Here is a 20,325-nt window from a genome sequence, read left to right as displayed (position 1 = left end):
AAAAAAAAAAAAAAAAAAAAAAAAAAAAAAAAAAAAAATCCAATCTTCTATCAGAAGAAGTCATTAGATAATATCTAGAATTAAAACAAAGAAGAAATAGCACTAACCTGTCATTCAGACACACAGGAGAAAATAGCAAAGGATCTGGAGGCAGCTGCCTCTGAGAAGCAGGGCATGGGCAGGAGGGGGCTGGCAAAAGAACCAACTTATTTTTAAAGCAAATGCTTTAATAAAAATTCAACTTCCAATTATTTGACCCAGCAGTTTTACACTCAGGCACTTGTCCAGGAGAAGTGAAAACATACATTTATACAAATACATGTGTACACCCATGCTCACAGCAGCCAAAAAACGGAGGCGATACAGATGTTCAAAGAATGCAAAATGTGGTCCTTCCGCTCACTGGAACATTACACAGCCACAAAAAGGAAGGAAATCCTGACACACACCACAACATGAACATCAAGACCCACTCTGGGAAAGCAGCCAGACATACAGAGACTGTGTGATTCTGTTCTATGCAATATTCAGAATAGGTAAAGCCACAAACGTTTAATAGGATTATGTCATTTTCAGTGACATTTTTCAGCACTCGATTTGCGCAGTGCTCAGGCATGGACCACACAGGTGACCACATGTGGAATGCTGGGGAGTGGGGGAGCAGGGGGAGGAGCACGGGTGTGCAGCGGTCACTGTGCCTCCCATGCCACCGCACAGGTGAACGGGAGCCCCCCTGCATCGGGCACCATACAGTTGGTGCAACTTGGCAAGTAGAACTCAGCAACTACTGAGAAGAGTATTTAACCCACAGACCCGTGCATGTGCCTGTGAAGACTGGTTATTGTTATTAAGCAGACATCTAAGTTTCCTTATTAAACCTGAGCCTGTTATTTTATAACATAGTTTAAGTGAAAATATTAAATTCAGTCAGTTTTGTTTCTTATGTACTTTACCTTATACTCCTTACATATTCTGTCTGCGGTCCAGAACCGTTCCTCTTCACTCCACGTGGTGTAGGCAAGCTAAAGGTCGGACACCCACATTCGGGGGGACAGCGTGGCCTCCTTCGGAGGCTGAGAGCCACCGTGCACACACGCTCAGGGTGAGGACTTGCCCCGTGGTCTCCCACTACGCTGGGCCATGTCCATGCGTGGCGTTGTCCCCTCACCCCAGGCCAGGCCCACGGTTGCATCCATCAGCCTCCTCAGAGATTCTGGAGGCCACGGGGATCGAGACCCACGGGACACCAGCAGGTCTCCATAACCTCCAGCGAGGGAGCGGCAGAGGTGACTGCAAAGCCTGCCGTCTACAAGCGCAGCATCCGTGTGCAAGGTCAGGAGATGCACACAGGGGCAGAGCGTGAGTGAGGCCGGGCAGACCTGTGCACACAGCCTGTGGCCGAGATCCACCAAGTGAGCCGGATTCCCTGACAGAGCCCAGCACCCAGTCTGCCACACAACCTAGGCCTCACCTGAACCAAGGGGAGCTACTGGGCTCTGAAGAAAAACCGGACAGACCCCAGAGCACGTCAGCCTGGCCGCCCTGTCACACCAACCTGCTTCCACCTGAGCATCTCCACCTGTGGCCTTTGCTGGCCAGTCACAAGGGCCACCTCCTGGAACAGAGAGGAGCGAGGAGGCCGGAAGCAGACAGCCTGCCCCGTGCTCAACCAGTTGGGGTTCTTCACTGGTCCACCATCAGCCTGTGACCACAGCCCCTTCCAGCACTGTGCAGGGCACAGGCCAGGCCACCCCAGGCCTACCTCATGGCCACAGCATCCCATGAGGGAGGGGAGACCTCAGCTGCCTCGTGGCATGGACACCCCAGCCAGGAGGCCCATGCAAATGTGGGCTCCACCCGAAGCCAAGCTCTCGACCACACTGCAGGCAGCCCATGACTTGCACATTCTGTGTCCCTTGATAGCGGTATAAACTTCTCACAAACCATCTCCAAAACAGAAAAGCATAAAAAATAGCAAGGTACCCAGGAATTCCACCTGTTGATACGTCTCCTCCATTTACTGGAACGTGGCAAGCGTGACACTTAAGGAAAACAGGTTGGGCCATGCCTGCGTCCCCTCTTCCACCCATCCTCATGCCAGCGGTGACCCTGCATGTCAGGAGACGCCAGCATCCAAGTCACATTTTCCACCCAAGTCCCCCACGCTGGCTGTTCGGGCTTCAGCTGATTCTTTTAAGCACAGCTTTGCCCACTCCTCTCTGTCCCTGCGCTGTGCTCCAATGGACAGGAGCCCACCAGGGAGACCTCCGCACAGCACCTGAGACCACCTGCCCCCTCTTTCAGGAGGGGGTGCTCTCGCCACCTCTGAGGTGCGTGTCATTTTAAAACACCTTTGCTTGTTGCTGACAGGTAAAATCTGATCCCACGTTGAAGAAGGGTCAGAAGTGAATAAAACCCCAGACCCGCCTGGGACAGGGGACAACCCAGGAACTCTGGGCTCTGCATAGTCTGGGGCCTTACCGAGTTCCTTAGAGCCCTGGCTCTCACTGGCCAGCTCCCCCATCTTCACCAGGGCGTCAAAATAGCCTTTGGCAGCGAAGGTTACACCTGAGAGAGAAGAGGAGAGGGCGGTTACTTCCTTCACAAGGTCCAGACAAGACCCACAGCAGAAACACAGGGGTCCAGCTCAGGCTGACCCCTCCATGTACCTGGACAAGTGCACAGAACACATACGCCTTGGCTCCAGGCCGCACCTCACCTTGCCTCCTGCTGATACTCTTACTTCACTCCAACCCTGGCAGCTCCTTTATGTGCAAGAACAATGTGTACTGTGCAGGTCTGGAGCCACTCAAGTCACCTACAGCATGCTGCACCCTGTCACGCGCTGTGTGACAAGGGGAGGGAGCTGTGCTTCAAGTGCACTCGGTGAGACAAAGGGCTGACAGGAAGACGGGGCCACTGCTTCACCCAAGGACCCCAAACCAAAGCCAAGGGACAGCCCCTTCTCTCCGGCCCCAGTCTCAAAACGGCCTAATGGGGAACTGAGGCCTCTACTGAAGGCAGGCTGAAGAGCCAGGCACCATTGGACAGCCCTGAAATCCCAGCTCCTGGGGAGGCTGAGGCAAGAGGGTCACAAATGTGAGCCTAATCTGACCAACCTAGCAAGACTGTCTCAACAGAAAATATAAAGGGCTGGGGGCATAGCTCAGTGGGCGAGCACAGATAAACAAACCCCCAAACTCCATAACCTGGCATTGCTGCAGCCAGAGGGGCTCACATCCACTCAGAGGTAACCCCGGCCTGAGGGAGAGGGAGAAGCAGGCTGATCACACCCTACCCCAGCTGGGCAGCTCCCGCTGAGGTGTGCTAAGTTCACACAGAAGCTGGTAGGTCTCAAGTAACTTGTAGCACCCTCCTGAACTCTCTGGGTGCCTAGCAAACTCCTACACCTGAAAAGAGGCCCCACCCATCCTGCCCTTCAGGCTGCACGAAGGCTGAGGCAGCAGCCCTGGAGAACAAGGCCAGGGAGCAGCTGCCAGTGGTATAATTACAATTTCTAACCTGTTTTCTAAAGAACCCACTTAAGAGCTTATAAACTGGGCACTTGATCAAATTTTATTTAAATAGTTTTCAATTAAGTGCACACGATTTGTTCGGTGGCACAAGACTGTCCCCAGGGAGTGCGAGTGCTTCTGCCACCTGGGAGGGTGGGCTTCCTAAAATAAACCAAAGGACAGTGGAGAGGAAGATTCCGGGTGCAGTGTGGCCAAAGTAGTGTGGGGGCCCCCCGAATACTGAGCGTGTCCCATAAACAATCAAGGAAAACAGGAAGAGGAAGTCACCCTCAGATTGTGTGCACAGCTGGGACAACCTCAGGAGGAACCCAAGGGGGAGGCGGAAAGGCCCGGAAGGAAACCCGTGCTTGCATCAAAGAGGAGGAGGTCACAACCCAGGCCGCCAGCTCAGCCATTGAAAGGACGTCACGGCCACTCCCTACCTCCGGACACCTGGGAACAGAATTCTCCGCCCAAGGGAAAACCATGGGAGGTAGGGAGAGTTCTCCGTGTCTTAGGTCACGGAGCACCTCACAAAAAATGGCTTTGGGAAAAGGTGCTGTCACTGAAACTTGCACCTCGCTCCCAGTCCCCACAGGAACCTGTCCTGTGCCTTCGGACTCCCACACCCACGGTACACAGGGAAGGGCGGAAGGCCTGGACGGTGAGAAGCAAGGGGCTCCCTGAGCCCAGACACTAGCTCTGCTCAATCTGACCATGGTGTGCAGTGCCTGAAGCGGGAGCTTTCTGCCCTCTTACACCGCCTCCCCTTCCCACCCCCTCTTCTTGGGTCAGCACACAGACACAGGCCAAGTCCACTCTTGTGAGGACAGGCCAGGGCCAGCGTGAGCAAACAACGTACCACGGCAGGGGAGTGAGCTGGACCCGGAAGTGGCCGTGCCTGCCACCAAGCCCAGGACTCCTCCATGCCATGGCCTGGCCTGGGGGAATCTGCGATGCCACAAAGACCCTGTAGGCTGTCTCTCCACTTGAGGGGACAGCTCCTGGGACAGAAGCCAAGTACATAGCAAGAGGCCTCCAGAGGTCTGACATGCAGGCCCCTGGGGCTGTGTAACCCCGTTCAGGGCTGTGGAGGGATGGGGTGGGGATAAGTGAAGTCATCCCAGGATGGCACAGGGGGCCCTGACACACTGGCTGTAGAACTACTTCCGTGTACCCCAAGTAGAGGGTGTAAGAGGGAAGCCCTGACCTATGCCGCCCACAGGGGCCACCCCCAGGGCCAGTGCTCTGGGTTCCAGCAGGCTTGGGGACGGTGAGGTGTCACAGGGAGGCTTCTCCCTGGCATGGCCTCAGTAACCTCTCGGCCTGTACAGGACACTGTCATCGCTCCCGTTCTGCAGGGGCAGCCCTGCCCATGGTGGCCTTCAGAAGGGAGGACCCAGGCTGTGTAACAGAGGGCTCTCCGTGGCATGACGGTGAGACAAGGAGGCCAGGGACAAGCCCGTTCCGCCGGTGCTTGGTCAGGGTCCTTTGTTCCCAAGTGACCAAGGGGTAAGGGCAGCAGGAAGAGAAGAAGAGCTGAGCCCTCCCCTTTCCCAACAGTGGACCACAGCCTCGGCCCACTTGGAGGTGGCAAAGAAGTGGTGCCTCTTCGGAAACACACGACACTCCTGCTGGGGAGAGGGTACCTATGAAGACATCGCACCAGTGACAGCCCTGTCCTGCCCGGACGGCTGCAGGGCTTCACGGAGAACAGGGTCAGGCCAGAACAGCTGGTCTCCAGCAGCATACCACTCAGCTCTCCCTGGGCCCTACCAGACCCAGGATCCAAGGGCTGTGGCTCGGCATCTGTCCCCTCCATGAGCTGGACAAGGGTGTCCTCAAGGATCCTGTCCAGCCGTCCTAGGCTTGGTTCCTGGACCAGGAGCTGCACAAGGTCTACTCAGCAGGGACAGGCCACATACTGTTGCTACGACACCAGTCATGTCCTGTACATCCCAACCCTCCATTTCCAGGTAATTCTGTAGGGCAGACAACCACACCCATCTTTTGGTACCCTTCTCATAACCACAGCCCCAGGACAAGAAGACCCACAGGGTAAGGACATACAGTCACTCTGATGGCATGCACAGCCTCAGGCAGCCTGCTGGGTTTTGTTTCTGGAGGAAGAGACCCATGGCTTCGACCTGGGCTCCAGGGCTGAGCCACAGTCCATCCGCCCAGAGCACTACCTGCTAGAGCTTTCTCATAGTTCTTCCCCATGGCGATGAAGTTGCGAAGGCTGGGGTTGAACTGCTCCATGATGGTCTGGAAGAAAGCAGAGAAAAAGCGTGTCACTCTGTGTCCACCCCAGGACTCTGGGAGGACCCTGTGGGGAGCAAATTAAGGGTAGACATCACCTCAGGCTCCAAGTTCAAACCCCAGCTCTGCCTCCGTGAAACACCCTTGGGCAGGAGACCGAGGCTCTGGGTTCACATATGTACCCCGGAGACAGGCACAGACCTGGCTGCAGGGGTCTGCAGAGTAAGGAGGAGGCCCTCTGCAAGGCAGGCAGCACAATGCCAGCACAGACACATCGCGGCAGAGGCACTACTACCCGGCTGGCAGCGCCAGAAGGCCGCCCGCCGGCCACACACAAACGCTCAGTGACGCCCCCCACGCTAAAACCCCAACTCAACACATCAATTACAAATATCAGCTCTGATTAGAGTGATCCACAGTCTGATTTGCAAATACCATGCTATGAATAATAATCCAACAGGCTCCGAGATCTGTTTGCCTGACGGACTGCGGTCTCCCTGCCAATATCGGCAGTTCTTAGACTCAAGAAATTAGATTTTCGCTGCGAAGGCCAAATAAATGTTTTAATTACACGGTGTAAAAACAGGCACACACAAACAGCAGCCATATGAGAATTCTACCGGCATAATACGCAACGACTGTCAACAGCCAACCCCAGCCAGGGAGGACCCCGGGAGGAACTTTGAAAGAAAATCCTGTCTCAGCCACATCCTAAGCCTTCCAACCGCTTGTCATGCTGTGAGCCTGAGTCTTCCTGAGGACAACAGGAAGGGAAGTCAGCTGACTGCAGGCATACAGGAGGTTGTGCAGCCCCGACCCAGCCCTAAACTGTTGGCCTGGACAAGGAAACCCTGTCTCAGCTCCTGTCCCAGGCTGCAGGACCAGCACAGCACATGAGGAGGACATTTTAGGACACCAAGCCGCACCCTAGTGTAGGACCTGGCTCTAGGAAACCTGTCCCCTGTCATGTGCTTAGGCACTCGCCCTAAGGTGTGGCAGGGTATCCACACCAGGGGCACCAAGACCTGTTCTCCTGTGGATGAGGGCTCAAGCTTTGAGCGGCAAACCAACCACATGTGGGGCTGGACTCACTGACCCCTGGCTGCCATACCAGGGTTCCCACAGGCTGGGAACTTTAGACAGTAACAGCTCGGCCAAATCCTCAGTCAGGTGGCCCTGCCTTCCTGGACCCAGCACCAGTGTGGGAACCTATCCAGCTGGACAAAGTCCCACAGAGCTAAGGGGAGACTTCAGCTGGGGAGAAGACCCAGCAGCAAAGAGGAAGGCAGAGAGGGAAGCAAGCACCATCATCAGCCGGCACAATGGCAGGCAGGCAGGCCAAACCAGTGCAAAGGCCCTGGAGGCCAGGGTGCTGCTGCAGTAGGAGGGATGACATGAGGTAAGCACTGGAGAACTGAGTATGGTGATTCCCCTCTGGCAGGACAGGAAGGGTGTGAGCAGAGCAATGCCAGCCACAATACACAGTATATATACCAACTCATCACAATGAATGTATTCATTAAGTATCACAAACGTATACTAATAATAAAATGTCCCTTCCGGCTGCTGAGATTTTAGCCACAGGCCTAAGTGGATGCTAGGAAAGCCCCAGCTCAGTCCTCTGAAGTGAGGGGAGGCAGCTCCAGGCAGACCTGGATTCCTCATGCTCTGCACAACAGGCAGGAGAGGTGGGCACGCACATGGCTCTGGTCTGGGGACAGAACACCGAGGAGGAACAGGCTACACATGGGGCTGGGGACGAGGGGTCTGGGCAGGTGAAATCCAAGGAGCACCTGGGGCACAGATGTCACATGGACAGTGGGATGAGCCTGCTCTGACATGCAGGAGAATCCTGGGCAGAGGCAGAGCTCAGGAGGTAGAGGAAGCTCTGAGCAGGGTGCTCCTCCAACTGCCCCCAGGTCCAGGAGAGGCAGCAAGGCCAGGCAGAGAAAGGCCGAGGGCAGGACTGCTGTGACAAGACGGAACAGAGGGAGGCTCAGACTGGGCAAAGGCAAACGTGACTGAGTTCAGTGTTCTCGTGTGTGCATGTTTGTGCGTGCACATGTGCCTGTGGATGTGTGAGTGTGCACAGTACTCCAAGCTCCACGAATGTCCTGAGCGACAGGAGAAAATGTCAGAGGCCACCCAGGGCCAAGCAAGACGGGTCACCAAGGTACCTGCCGTGCCCCCTGCATGACACACAGGGATAGCCGTGAGGTTTCACTTCCTCGGCCTCAGCTGAGCTCATGCTCAAGGAATGCGGGAGCAAGTAGGCAAGGCAGTGCCAGCCAGGCCACCTGGGCACGGCCACCACCTCCATCTGGCCCAGTACTGGCCAGCCCATCAGGACATGCAGGTGCTACTGTCTGGGTGTGGAGGCGGTGGCAGAGGTGTGGATGCCACTGAGCTGACAGCACGGAGGCTTCTTGCTGGGGAAGGGCCAGCTCCTCCTCCCAGCTCTGCAGACCAGGCCCGGCCCTGGCAAGAAGAGCAGCTTTGGTATCCTGGTGAACATCACGGCGCATCCTCCAGGTCAGCCCATCTCCCAGCAACCACGATGGCTCTGGTGGGGGACTCATCTCTGCTGGGGAGGGGTCATGCTGAGCCCACGAGTCTACCTGTCACTTCGGGGCTCACCCAGGGGGCCATGCCGACCCATGAGAAAACCAAGGTGGCCCCAAATCCATGCAGAGAAGCCCTGGACGGAAGCTCCCTACCCCATACCTGAGACAGCCCCTCGTGGAGTGCACATTCCAGGCCCACCCTCCCCAGCCAGGCCAAGTGTCAGGCCAGGAGCCTGTCCAGCTTCTGTGGGCATCTGTGGCAGGCAGGGGCTTCAGAATATACCTGGGCTCCCAAGAGGGACCACGGAAGTTCTTGGCAGTGGACACAGCTTCTGCCTGAGCTACCTCCCCCTCCCTCAGGAAAGAATGTGACCACCACCCAGCCCTGGCAGAGCACTTCACAGGGGCCACCCACCTCGCTTTCCCAGGCAAGGAAACAAAAGTGTGCTCCTGCAGGATCTGCCAGGAGGGAGTTCAGGGCTAGGTGTTTGCTTTAAAGGGGAAGGGAATGTCCCTTCTCATCAATCCCAAAGGGAGCCAAAGTGAAATGCAGGGGGCAAGGGGAGAATCCTGACCTCGAGGAAACAAACTCTGACTGGGCTATAAGCTGTCCATGGCAAGGGCGTTCTGAACCCAGCGTGCCATCCTCAAGATCATGGTGAGACTCAGGGTCTGCAGGGGCTGACAGGGCCCCATCTGCCCTGACCAGGTCACCCTCCTGGGACACATCCCACTGGACGAGCAGGGACCACCCTGCCTTCCAATTCCAATGACGCCTGTGTTGTGTCCGGAAAACCTCATGGCTCAAACCCTGCAGCTGCACCCTGTGACTGTGAGATACTCCTCAGTTGCTTTTGGGACCAAGAACTGTGTTTAGCACCTGCATTCTACTTATTCACTTGTTCATGCAATACTTATTAAAGAACACCTCTGCACGCCAGGTGAGGTGCTGGGGGCTAAGGACATGACACAGCCGCTTCACTCCCACAGAACACAGGCTGAAAACGGCGAGCGGACGAAGTGGGCCCAGGGTGCTCACAGTTCAAGCAGCCATGGGACACTGGGGTCTGTGCCTGCATGCACAGCCCTTTCACCTGGGCAGTGGCACCACAGGGGGGTGTTGGGGAGCTCGTAGCCCCAAAGCTGGCTCTTGCTTTTCCTCCCAAGTCCAAGTATCAGTGGGAGGGGAGGGGAGCAGTGTAAGGGGCAGGCAGATGACACTGGGCCCTGGGAAGCTGGCAGTAAGAAGGTGGGACACACAGGGGCCCTTCCTGAGCTGTGGGCCCTCCAGAAGAGGCTTGGAGCGGAGTAAGTTGCCACCCTCTCCGCTTTCTGATGTTGCTAGAATGTGGCTTCTCGAGGGATGGCAGTGGTGACAGCGAGGAGTGAGGTTGTGTGTGGTTGTTTGGTTGGCCTGGAGCCAAAGCAGGACTTGGCCCCACCAGGAACTGGCAGGCAGGCTTCCTAAGCCCCGAGCAGATCAAGGTGCTGGGCCCTGGGCTCTCAGAGAGACTCCCAGGGTCCTCTTGAGTGCTGTGAGGATAGAGATGAAACTAGGCCTAGCCCGCTGTGCATGCAGGTAGCACACAGGTACGCTCTTGTGTACACACACGTGTACACCCATCTCTTCCTTTGCTAGGAGGGGTCTGGCAAGAGCCAGGGCTGCAGAGTAGACAGGATCCTGACCTGGCAGTGTGCAGGAACAGGAGGGGCAAAGTTCCTCGGTGGGCCTCCTTTCTGCAAACACTTGGCTTTCTTCTTTGCTTCCTCAGCTAGGGGGTGGGGTGGGGACAGCTGTCCAGCTGACCTTTGTTCTCACTGGCCTGACAGACCATCAGCCACCAAGCCAGCCAGGACTGCGCAGGAGTGGCCAATAGAAGGGGCTCCCAGGGTTCTCATTATCTTTCTGGTGACAACCATCAATACTGGAGGGCTTAACCCCCTCCCAGAGAGACCTGCCCAGGATACCAGCTCCTGGGGTGGGGCAGTGGTGGCAGATGTGGGAGGGGATGGAGCCCAGCCCGGGAGGCCAGCCCTGTTCACCTGGAGCACACTGGGATGGCGTGTGGGTAGGGTTTTACCTAGAGGACTTCCCAGTGCTGGCCGTCCTGAGGCTGGCAAAGTCCCCTGCCGTGGGCAAGGCTGAGAAGAGCACCTGCAGTGGCCTCCCCATCAAGGAACACAATGGGCTTGGGTGAGGCCGTGGAAGCTTCTGTCCCCCTCTAAAAACAGGGAGAGCCTTCTTGAAGGAATAAGCCCACTCCAGAAACTCAGTGAGTGGTGGGAGGGTTGCCTGGGGCTGAACTGCGTCTAACTTGGTTAGAGTCTGAGGGGGCTGGAAGCTGTTTGCGTGAGGCTAGAAGGTGAGGGGATGCCTTGGTTCTGCAAGGGAACGGTCCTTGGGGAGAGGGCAGAAGAACAAAAGCTAGCGGGACAGGCTCTCGACAGAAGCAGCCCAAGCAGAGCTCAGCTCCCTGCCCGTACCCTCCCAGCCCAGGGCAGGAGGAGGAATGGCTCTAGGCCCCTCTGACCTCAACCTAACACCCACTGAGCAGGCCGTGGACACACTGGACAATAGGCGCCAGCATCAGGAAACAAGAACCTTTCTGTGGAGCCAGGAAGGAACCAGCTTGCCCAAAAATGGAGGCCTGGAGTCCCTGCCACAGAGGGAAGTGTGGCCACCCAGCTCAGGGGGTGGCAGGGATGTGGAGCCTGGGGGGACCTGGAGATCAGGAGGACAGGTCCCACTAGGGCCCAGGCAGAAGCCTCCCTGCAGTACTGCAGCAGTTCTGGTTCTCAGCTTTGGTGGCTCCCCGAGAAGCTGCCAACACTAATAAGGCAACTCCTTGTGTCTTTGGCGGGGCGCCCAGACATGACAGTAAGGCCAGAGAGGTAGGTCCTCCTCCCTGTCACCCTTGTCTGCCCCCACCAGCCAGGGTCCTGCTCCACAGGCTGCAGTGGGACTGTGGCTGAAATACCACCAAGGATACCACTGTGGCCATTTGGTTCACCTGGTCACTGTGGCCTTCAGAGTCCTGGCTCACAGGTCCCCCAGACCTTCCAAGCATCCACTCTGCTTTCAGAAGCCATTAACTCCTGTACCCTAACCTGGCTCTCTCCAGGGGTCTGCAGCAATCAGATACCTCCTGCGCAAAGTCCCCAGGGGCAAAGGTCCTCAAGGTTAAAAGCTACATCTGAGGCCAGCATGGCAGACTCATGCGGGCACATGCTGGGAGGGCTTGGCTGGGGGCCCCAGGCAAGGGCCAGAAGCCAGGCCTGTACCATCTGTCCCACTGGACATCACCCATCAGGCCAGGAGCCCAGGGCAGCCAGGGCCGGACACAGGACCTAAGAGCCTGGCCATCCTTCCTATCTGAGTGGGACGTCCTGCCCATGTCAACTCCAGAAGATGACACCCCCCCAGTATACAGCTGCTCTGGCCTGGATCACAGAACTTATTGCCTGGTACCTGGCCCACATGGAAGAGGTGTGCATTTAAACTGCTGTCTTCTGGGGATAGCACTAAGCTGGAACCACACTTTCCATCCAACTGCTGTATAATGACATCACAGTGTGGCCCCTGGATCCCCACTGTCATAAGCTGAGGGCTGCCATTTGAGTGAAATTGGAAGGGACTCAAAATACAACTGACCTAGAAATGGATGGCTGCCATCAAAACAGCACCCAGGACAACCCTCCCCAATGGACCACACTTTACCACGGGGTGGGGAAAGGGGCTGAACTGCATCCTTCCCAAATGCACACATTGGGGCCCCAACCCTCGGGCTCTTACTGACTGTAGTGGAGGTAGGGGTCTCTAAGAGGCCAAGAGAGAGCTGGGCATGTGGCCAGCACTCTGGGAGGCGCGAGCAGGAAGATCTCAAATTCAAGCTCAGCTAGAACAAGATAGTGACTAAGATCCAATCTCAAAATAAGAAATAAAAAAGGGCTGGGGAATTTGGCTCAGTGTAAAGGCCCTGGATTCAATCACCCAGTAACACAAAACAAAATGAGGGGGGCATAGGTAAATGAGGTCATTAAAGTGGCTCTGAGCCAATCAGTGCCTTACAGGTGTCTTGCAGGAAAAGGGAGGTTAGGACATGCAGGAGAATGAGCACGTGGGGACAAAGGGAGGAAATATCCAATTGCAAGAAGAGTGGCCACAGATGGACCAGTCCTGCTTATAACCTGATCTCAGACTTCCAGCCGAGAGAGTAAAAGTGAGAGAGGGTAAAAGTGGGTTTAAGCATCAGCTTGGGATGCTACGTTACAGCAGCCCAAGCTGACTGACGCTAAATCACTTCATGTCCAGCACAGAGAGGCTGATCACAGTCCTCTCATCACACCGATTATAGAGGGTCTGCCCAACACTGGCCCGGCCTCAGCCAAGGCCACTCAACTGAGCTGCCCTCCTCCTGTGACAGCACTGGCCAGGCCCCCTTTGGCAGAGAAACCAGCGATGAGCAAAGCCAGGAGGCAGCCCTGGAATGCTCTGGGACTGTCACTCCACCACTGGCTCTGAGGTTCCAGGCTCCAATGACTGTTCTCTGAAGAACCTTCAGCCCCTTGTACCAATGGGCCTGTTCACCACTGACCTGATACTTCATGCACCAGGACATATCCTACCATCTCACTGAGTTTTTGATGAGAAAACAGTGACCCAGGAGCTAAAGACATTGTCTGACATTCTAGACTCCTGTATGGCAGGAGTGGCACAGAAGTGGCACCTGGGAAGTCAGGGTCTGTTCCTACACTGACTAGACCACCTTCCGCTGATGGATATGGATATGTTCCTTCAGCCAGAGGCTCCCCATGAAGCCTATGAGGGGGAATGACATCAGGACCACAGAATTCACACCACGCCTGGTGGGATTAGTGTGAAATCTACCCAAGATAAGAGCAGGCTGTAAGGCCCAGGCCCTCCACAGCCAATATTCAACCTCCTCCAACGAGAGCCAGCGAGAGTGGTGACACTCTCCAGCCCCCTTTCCCCCGGGGCTGGGATGCCAGCCACTGGCAGGACCAAAGCCCAGGGCTCCCATCTGTCTGTCCGTCCAGGCCATCAGGAGCCTGGATTTCCAGCCTAGGGACAGGACTGGCTCTCCATGGGTGACGGCTGGAAGCAGTGGACAGTTAGCCTCTGTGCCAGAGAAGGTCACCCAGTGCAGAGGTGGCTTAACGGTCCCCTATCACAGGCTCAGAGGGGCAAGGTAGGGAGAGAAAAGAAGGCCCACTCCAGCTACATCTCCACCCTGCCTGCTGTGAGCAGGCTCTGCCCTGACTGCACATGTCTCCGCTGAGATAAACTCTCCTGGACAGACAGCGCCTACGGGAAGGGAAGCTCCCTGCCTCCACCCACTCCGAATTTCAGGAGGGGGCTTTCTCTCACTGCACAGCCACCTGCATTTCACATCTTCACATCTGTACCCCAGCACCAGCAGCGGCCAGGACATACCTAGTCACCCAGCACAGGCCCACACAATGACTGGTCCCTCGCACAGCTGGATATTTCCATCCACAAAACACAGAAGGACACCTAAAAAAGTGGAGGTGACCTGGCTGTCATCTGAAAATGCTGTGATCATCAAGAAAGTGTCAAAGGGCTGGGGATTTGGCTCAGTGGTTCTGCTGCCTGCCTTGCAAGCGCAAGGACCCAAGTTCGATCCCCAGTACCCCCCCCACAACAAAAAAGAAAGTGTCAGTAACAAAAATGACACAAATGTCTGGGGCTTGGAAAACCCAAGATACTTCTTGAGATACATTCCATCAGCACCATCTGGGAAGGCTCAGGAGGGAATGCTGGGGATTCCTAGACGTGAACAGCTCTGAGCTGAAATGAAGTGCAGAGGGGTCTGAATTCAAAGGAGTTTTGGGGAAATCCTACCAATTTTTTAAAGATCTATTACAACAACTTTTATGTACTTATTTCTGTATTTGCAGTGCCAGGGACGGCACTCTACCACTCCACAACCCCAGCAAGGACAAAATAAAAACCCTAAGCAAGAACAAAGCACTCTAGGGCTGGGGATTTGGCTCAGTGGTTCTGCTGTCTGACTCCCAAAGGCCGGAGTTCGATCCCCGGTACCAAAAAAACAAACAAAGAACAAAGCACTCTAACTGGTAGCCTCACAGAGATCCTTACTCCTAATAAGGTCTGCAACATTTGCGGCTCACGCATCTGGGCCCAAGGACATACCACCCAGAATGGGTCACACCTATTCCCCACAAGAAGAGCTGGGACTCACGGCTCTGGCCTTCCAGCTCGGGATGTCAACCTCCAGGGACCCTGGATCATCCCTCCCTTTATGTCTGTGTCCTTGAGGCATTAGACTCAACCAAGGTCACACAGCCAGAGCAAAGGAAAGGGCAGCAAGGTTTACTCAGGCAGCCCCTACAGGAATTTCAGATGAGGCTGGCAACCCAAGCTAGAGCAGAGGAAGAGAATCCTACAAGGTAGGTGGGAAGGAGGAGCCAAGGCTACTGCCGGGAGCTAGCTGGGGCACCAGGCACTGGCAGCACCCTCGCAGGCAGGGGACCTACTCAGGTGGTGAACCTCAGCTTGCTCCAGGTTTCCAAGGGGTCACCTTGGCTCACACTGTGAAAGCAAGGATGGGCTCAGGCCCACCACGCCACTCTCCCCACACTACCCCAGCCACTCTGTCTCCTTAGGGCTCTCTGGTCCCCTGATAAGAAACCAGCCTCAAGAGCCCCAAGGACGCAGTAAGACAAAGCACTTCCCAGTGACATTCAGCCTGCGCACCCGCCTCCAGGGAACCTGCAGATGGCTGGGCCACTGCTCCTGGAGCTGACCGCCAAAGCAGCAGCATGGCAAAGGGAGGCGGCAACCCCAGCACGACCGCTGTCAAGTCCAGAAATGGAACTCACTCATCCCCAAGAGCTGGGGGACCCAGTCACAGCGCGGCCACCATTCCAGGCCCCAGGAACACATCAGTAAGTACTGTGCCCCCAGTCATGAAGCCAGATGGGTCTTGAATTTCCAAACCTGCCTCTCAAGGGGATATCACACAGGGAGGAAGAATTTTTCTGTTTTCCAGAAGTCCAGGACACCCAGGTCAACCTTCTTGAGGACCTGCTAGCTGGAGCTGCCTAGGGTGTGGTTCAGGGGTGCAGTTGTGCCCCTCTACCTCCCTTCCCCCTGGACTGAGTGCCTCTAAATCATCTTGCAGCTGTACAGGCACAATCAGGGGCCTGGCATGACTCAGAGCTGGGGGTGGCAGGAGGTTGGAGGAAGGTGCCAGTGTGGTCCACGCCTGTCTGTAATTACCCCCGGCACAGGCAGCAGATCACAGTGCAGCAATGTACAGCGAGGTTGGCAGCCTCCCAGCCACCCAAAGCACAGGGTTTCCAGGGGCACAGGCATCTCCACTGAGAGGCTTCAAGTTAAATCTCTGGGACAGAGGGGAGGAAAGACGGCACAGGGCAGGACTCCGTAATAGGGGGCCCAAAAACAGGACAGGAGCAACCCTAGCCAGAAGTGGCCCAGGCCATCCCTACACCAATCAACAGGCTGGGTACCCCAACAATGACAGCCACAGACAATGCCAGCCTGGAGCAGCCAGAGGAAAGATGACCAAGCAAGGGTATGTCTTCAACAGTACGCACCAGTCCTCCCCTGCAAGACTGTGCCACCTGTGGCCAAGGGCCAAGCCCCAGCCCACAGCCTACACCTGTGGAAACTTCTATCCCCAAACACAAGAGCAACAAGAACACAATGCCAAGGGCCAGTGATTTGGCTCAGTGGTTCCGCTGCCTGCCTCGCAAGTGCAAGGGTCCAGGTTCAACCCTTGGTACCAAAACAAAACAAAGAACACAGCTTCAAGAGTACCCACACCCCAGTTCTGCCCCAAACCATGGCCCTCAAGAGGTGGGAGTAGCACGGGCCATCATTCATGACCTTGAACCTCAAATTTAGTTGGGCACCCACACTGGTCAAGAAACCTCCCTAAAAGACACACTTGAGAACCGCAGACAGCATGCACAGGCAAGCATGGTCCCAAACCAGCCCGGACACTGTAAAAAACCATGTCCCTGAAGCCTAGTCACCATCACCGCCAATCCCTGACCACATGCAACAGTGACTGGGCACCTTGAGAGTCAACAAAATAATTAACATGGCCTGGGGACAAGGTCTGTGCACACTGGTCAGCCCACAGATCTGTGAAGAGGGTCTGCCCCTACCAAGCAAATTGGATCTGAATGGCTGTCACTAAGATGCTGATGGGGGCAAAAGCAGGGGAGGTGGAATGTAAGAGAAACACAGGGTTCATCCAGCCATCCAGCGTGAGGACAGTGTGCGAAGAGCTAGCCCGAGACAATGCTCTATGACTCAAGTGTGCACAGAGCAGAGCACAGGACTATGACTGCTATCCGCCCCGTAGAGGGGTGCCTGGTGTGCTGCCCTCCAGGCAGATGGCTTCACTGCCAAGCCAGTACCCATCAGAGACCCCACTTCCTTACCTCTACACAGGCTGCACTACTTAAAAAGGGAGGACCACTGCATGTGCTGGTCCACACCTGTGATCCCAGCACTCTGGAAGGCTAAGCCAGGGGATGAGTTTGAGCCCAGCCCAGGCAATGCAGCAACTTAGGAAGCTCCCGTCTCACAATAAAGTTTAAAAAGGGTTGGGGATGTAGCAAAGGACTAAGACCCTGGATTCAATCCCCACTAAGGCAAATAATAAAAACACATTAAATTAAAAGGGGAAGGGCTGGGGATTTAGCTCAGTGGTACCATGCCTGCCTCACAAATGCAAGGTTCTGAGTTGGATCCTCGGTACCAAAAAAAAAGTGGGTGGAGGGTGTCTCACTGTGGTTCACAGTCAAGTAGCAGGGTTTTGGGGTCCCCATATTTCTCACAAATCCTGGAAACAACCACCTTGAGAAGTAGGTGGGATGTGACAGGGACAAGTGGTGGCAGGGGTCCAGTGCCTGATGCCCACACTCTGCTATCCCTGACCAATCTACACCAGAGGTGGCAAACCCAACTGGCTCCAGGAACCCTCTGGCATCTGCCACCTTCACAGGACAGCTGAACCAAGGCCAGGCCAACTGTCAACAGCTGCACAGTGAGGAAGATAACCAGATGGTGTCCAGCCTGACCATGCTGCTCAAGGCCCAAGGACCACAACACTATAGGGCCTTGCTCCTGCTAGGATGCTTTCCCACCTTGCTATATCAACAGGTGCCACTAAGGCTACTGCTAAAGAAGGTGCTAAAACTGCCACCCTCAAGAGTCATGGTCATCTGGGAGCCAGGCCTGGCTCCTCGTTCTTCTGGGATACAAGACCACAACCACCAGAAGCTATGGCCAGCTGCTCAAGAAGCCCCCTTCCCCAGGCAGGGACACGTGGACAGTGCAGAGGGCCCTTAGGTTTCAGGCTGCCTTAATTCTGAGTGGGCAGCAGACCCTACCCCCAGAGCTCTGTCCCTGGATCCCAGTGGCTGCCTGGTCTTCCTCTCCTCATTGTCTTCCCCTGCAAGGCCTGAGGGGCCAAGGGTAATTGCCAAGGGGATATAAGGAAGCTGTCCTATCCCCCCACCCTTCACCTTTCATGAAATTCCCCGAGGACATAGCTCCCAAGGGAACTGAGCCACCAGGAAAGAGGTCAAAGTCTGCATTAAGGATTCTTCCAGGAGGAAAATCAAAATTGTACATTTTATTCTTGAATTTTTAAACAGCAGGGCCAAGGACAAGCATCCTTTGCCAAGGCAAACACCACTCAGAACTGCAGTTGAGGCAATACAAGGGCCAAAGCAAACAACTGAGCCGCATCACCGGGTGACATGGAGCAGGACCACATCCCAGCCTTTCCGATAGGCAATGCCAGCATTTTTGCAAGTGCCAAGCCGGGCACAGGAGCAGCTCATAGCAGGGAGTCACAGGCAGCGTGGTCCCAAGAGGGGGCAGAGCACAGCAGTACTTGGACCGGCTGGACTGGCCCAGATCTGCACATAGACATAGACATAGACAGGCTTTCTCCTGACTATGCCTCTCTGTAGGCTGGGTTTCTGTCTGGCCAACCTGACAAGCTACCCAACCTGCATAGCACTGCCAAGGCTCTGTGAGCTTTCCAGTGACAACACACAAAAAGGTAACAGTATAGGACCCAAAAACCCAACAGTCAGGCCTCCAGAGGACAGTACGAACTTCCCTACCTACCAATCAGCCTTGAACAGTAGAGCCTGTCAGTAGAGTAGGGGGAGCCCCAGAGTAGAAGAGCCCTTCAGACACCCACAGCCTGTTTGTGTCCAACCCTGAAAGCAATTCTATCAAGATTTCATCTGGGGTCAGGGATGTAGCTCAGTGGTGCCACACCTGCCTGGCAGGCACAAGGTCCTGAGTTTGACCCCCAGTACTGAAAGGAAAAAAAAGAAAAAAAGAAAGATCTCATCTACACACCTTCCACAGGCCCAGCAAGTACAAAACACAAAATATGTGTGTTTAGTGTAAGCCTCAAACCTCTGCGGTCAGAGGGACTAAAAGTGCCCATGCGCCCTGATCTGGACAGTTTTTCTGCCACCACAATGAGTCTTCCTTCAGCCACCCAGGTAGATGAGAGTTGCATCTGGGTGAAGGTGCGCCACTGTAACTTCAGGCTCACAGCCTGGGGATGTCCGTAAGGTTGCCCTCAGAATTCCCCAGGGCAAAGCCACTCCACACACCCCCCACAATCCTTACTGTGAAAGTTCCTGGTTAATGGTTTCAATGAAGCAGCAGAAAAAATTGGGAAAAAAAGAAAGACTGTGACCAACACTTCTCTTCCACCCTCTACAACGAGGAAACTGTAATGGAACTAATGACTAATAATTTAATAAACCTCCCTCCCTTGACAGAATGTGCTTCCACAGAGCAGCAACACCAGCAATGTACACATACGCCACAGATTCCCCACAACACTGAACATAAAACCCTAAAGCTGTTCTGAATCCTGTTTACCAGCAGCTCCAACATGGCTTCAGGGCTGCCTTAGCACCCCCACCCGCCTTCAGGATTCCTCCAGACCCACTAGCCGAAACTTTAAAGGCCTGATTAAAAGCTGTTTTAAAGTATAATCTGCTCCCTGGACTACAGCTGAAACCAAAGGGGCCACCCCAGAAGCTTCCATCTGGCCGTCGGGCAGCCTGATCCAGCCAGTTAAGAGGTCCCGCAGGCCACTGGCTAAGAAGGCACAGCCATGGCTGGTTAACACAATTAGAAACTGTTGCTCAGAACGGGTCGGGTCGCAATCCTATTCAGCTGCCGTGAACCAGCAACTCCATGTGAAAACCGGCTACTCTAATCGCCAGCCTTTCACTTAACCTTCAGACACAGTTGTGAAAGAAAGCATATCTTTGTAGAAGGACGCCGTGGACCGGCCAGGGCAGGGATTTCTCTCTTGAGAAAATGCCCCAGGGAGCTGCAGCCTGCCCGGTGCCATCCGGAGCAGGGCTGTGTGGCTGGGGGTGGGAGCCTGGAAGCCGAAGAATAAAAACCCTGGGGCCTGTCCATCTGCACACAGGCACAAACGTGCCCGGGAGGGGGTGGAGAGTCAGCTTCTAGGGGCTCTGCGGTTGTTACAGGGGAAACTGTCATTTCAGATGAAGACGTGAATGCGACTCCTAACACATATCAGAAGCAAAGGCAGGCGCGTCAGCCTCCTACACAATTAGTCTTCTCCCTCCGCGGTTACATAAGATGATGGATTATCTGTCCACCCATCCAACCTGCCGGCGCTCGACCTCCCACCTTGGGCCACATCCTCTAACACCCGGAGTTGTAAAAAAGGAAAGCCTGCTAAGAAAGTGCCAAAGGCTGGCGTAACCGCGCGTGGAAGAGCCCCGCGGTGCCACGGCGCCAACAGGGCGCAGAGGAACGGGCGACGGCGGCCTACCGCCCCCATGAAGCCCCCTCAGCTGGCTCCACTCAGCTCTCCCCGTGCTCTGAAGGCACCCCAGGGCTCTCCGCCCAGGCGCGGCTCCGTTCC

General features: G+C 55.4%; 1 protein-coding gene across 6 annotated transcripts in view; it reads right to left on the bottom strand.

Annotated features, from left to right (window-relative positions):
• The window catches only part of Baiap2 (BAR/IMD domain containing adaptor protein 2), a 70,452-nt gene that overhangs the window by 49,636 nt on the left and 491 nt on the right, over positions 1-20,325 (bottom strand). For all 6 annotated transcript variants that reach the window (XM_010618600.3, XM_010618598.2, XM_010618595.3 and 3 more), the window contains exons 2-3: positions 5,708-5,783; positions 2,482-2,568 (exon numbers count right to left, since the gene is read on the bottom strand). In XM_010618600.3, the coding sequence (XP_010616902.1) occupies positions 2,482-2,568; positions 5,708-5,783 (163 nt within the window). The remainder of the gene's footprint in view (positions 1-2,481; positions 2,569-5,707; positions 5,784-20,325) is intronic.

Source organism: Fukomys damarensis, unplaced genomic scaffold (genome assembly GCF_012274545.1).
Source record: "Fukomys damarensis isolate Sample0158 unplaced genomic scaffold, DMR_v1.0_HiC HiC_scaffold_23, whole genome shotgun sequence".
Lineage (NCBI taxonomy): Eukaryota > Metazoa > Chordata > Mammalia > Rodentia > Bathyergidae > Fukomys > Fukomys damarensis.
Note: the sequence above shows the minus strand (reverse complement) of the source record. Positions and strands in the feature narration are given on the sequence as shown.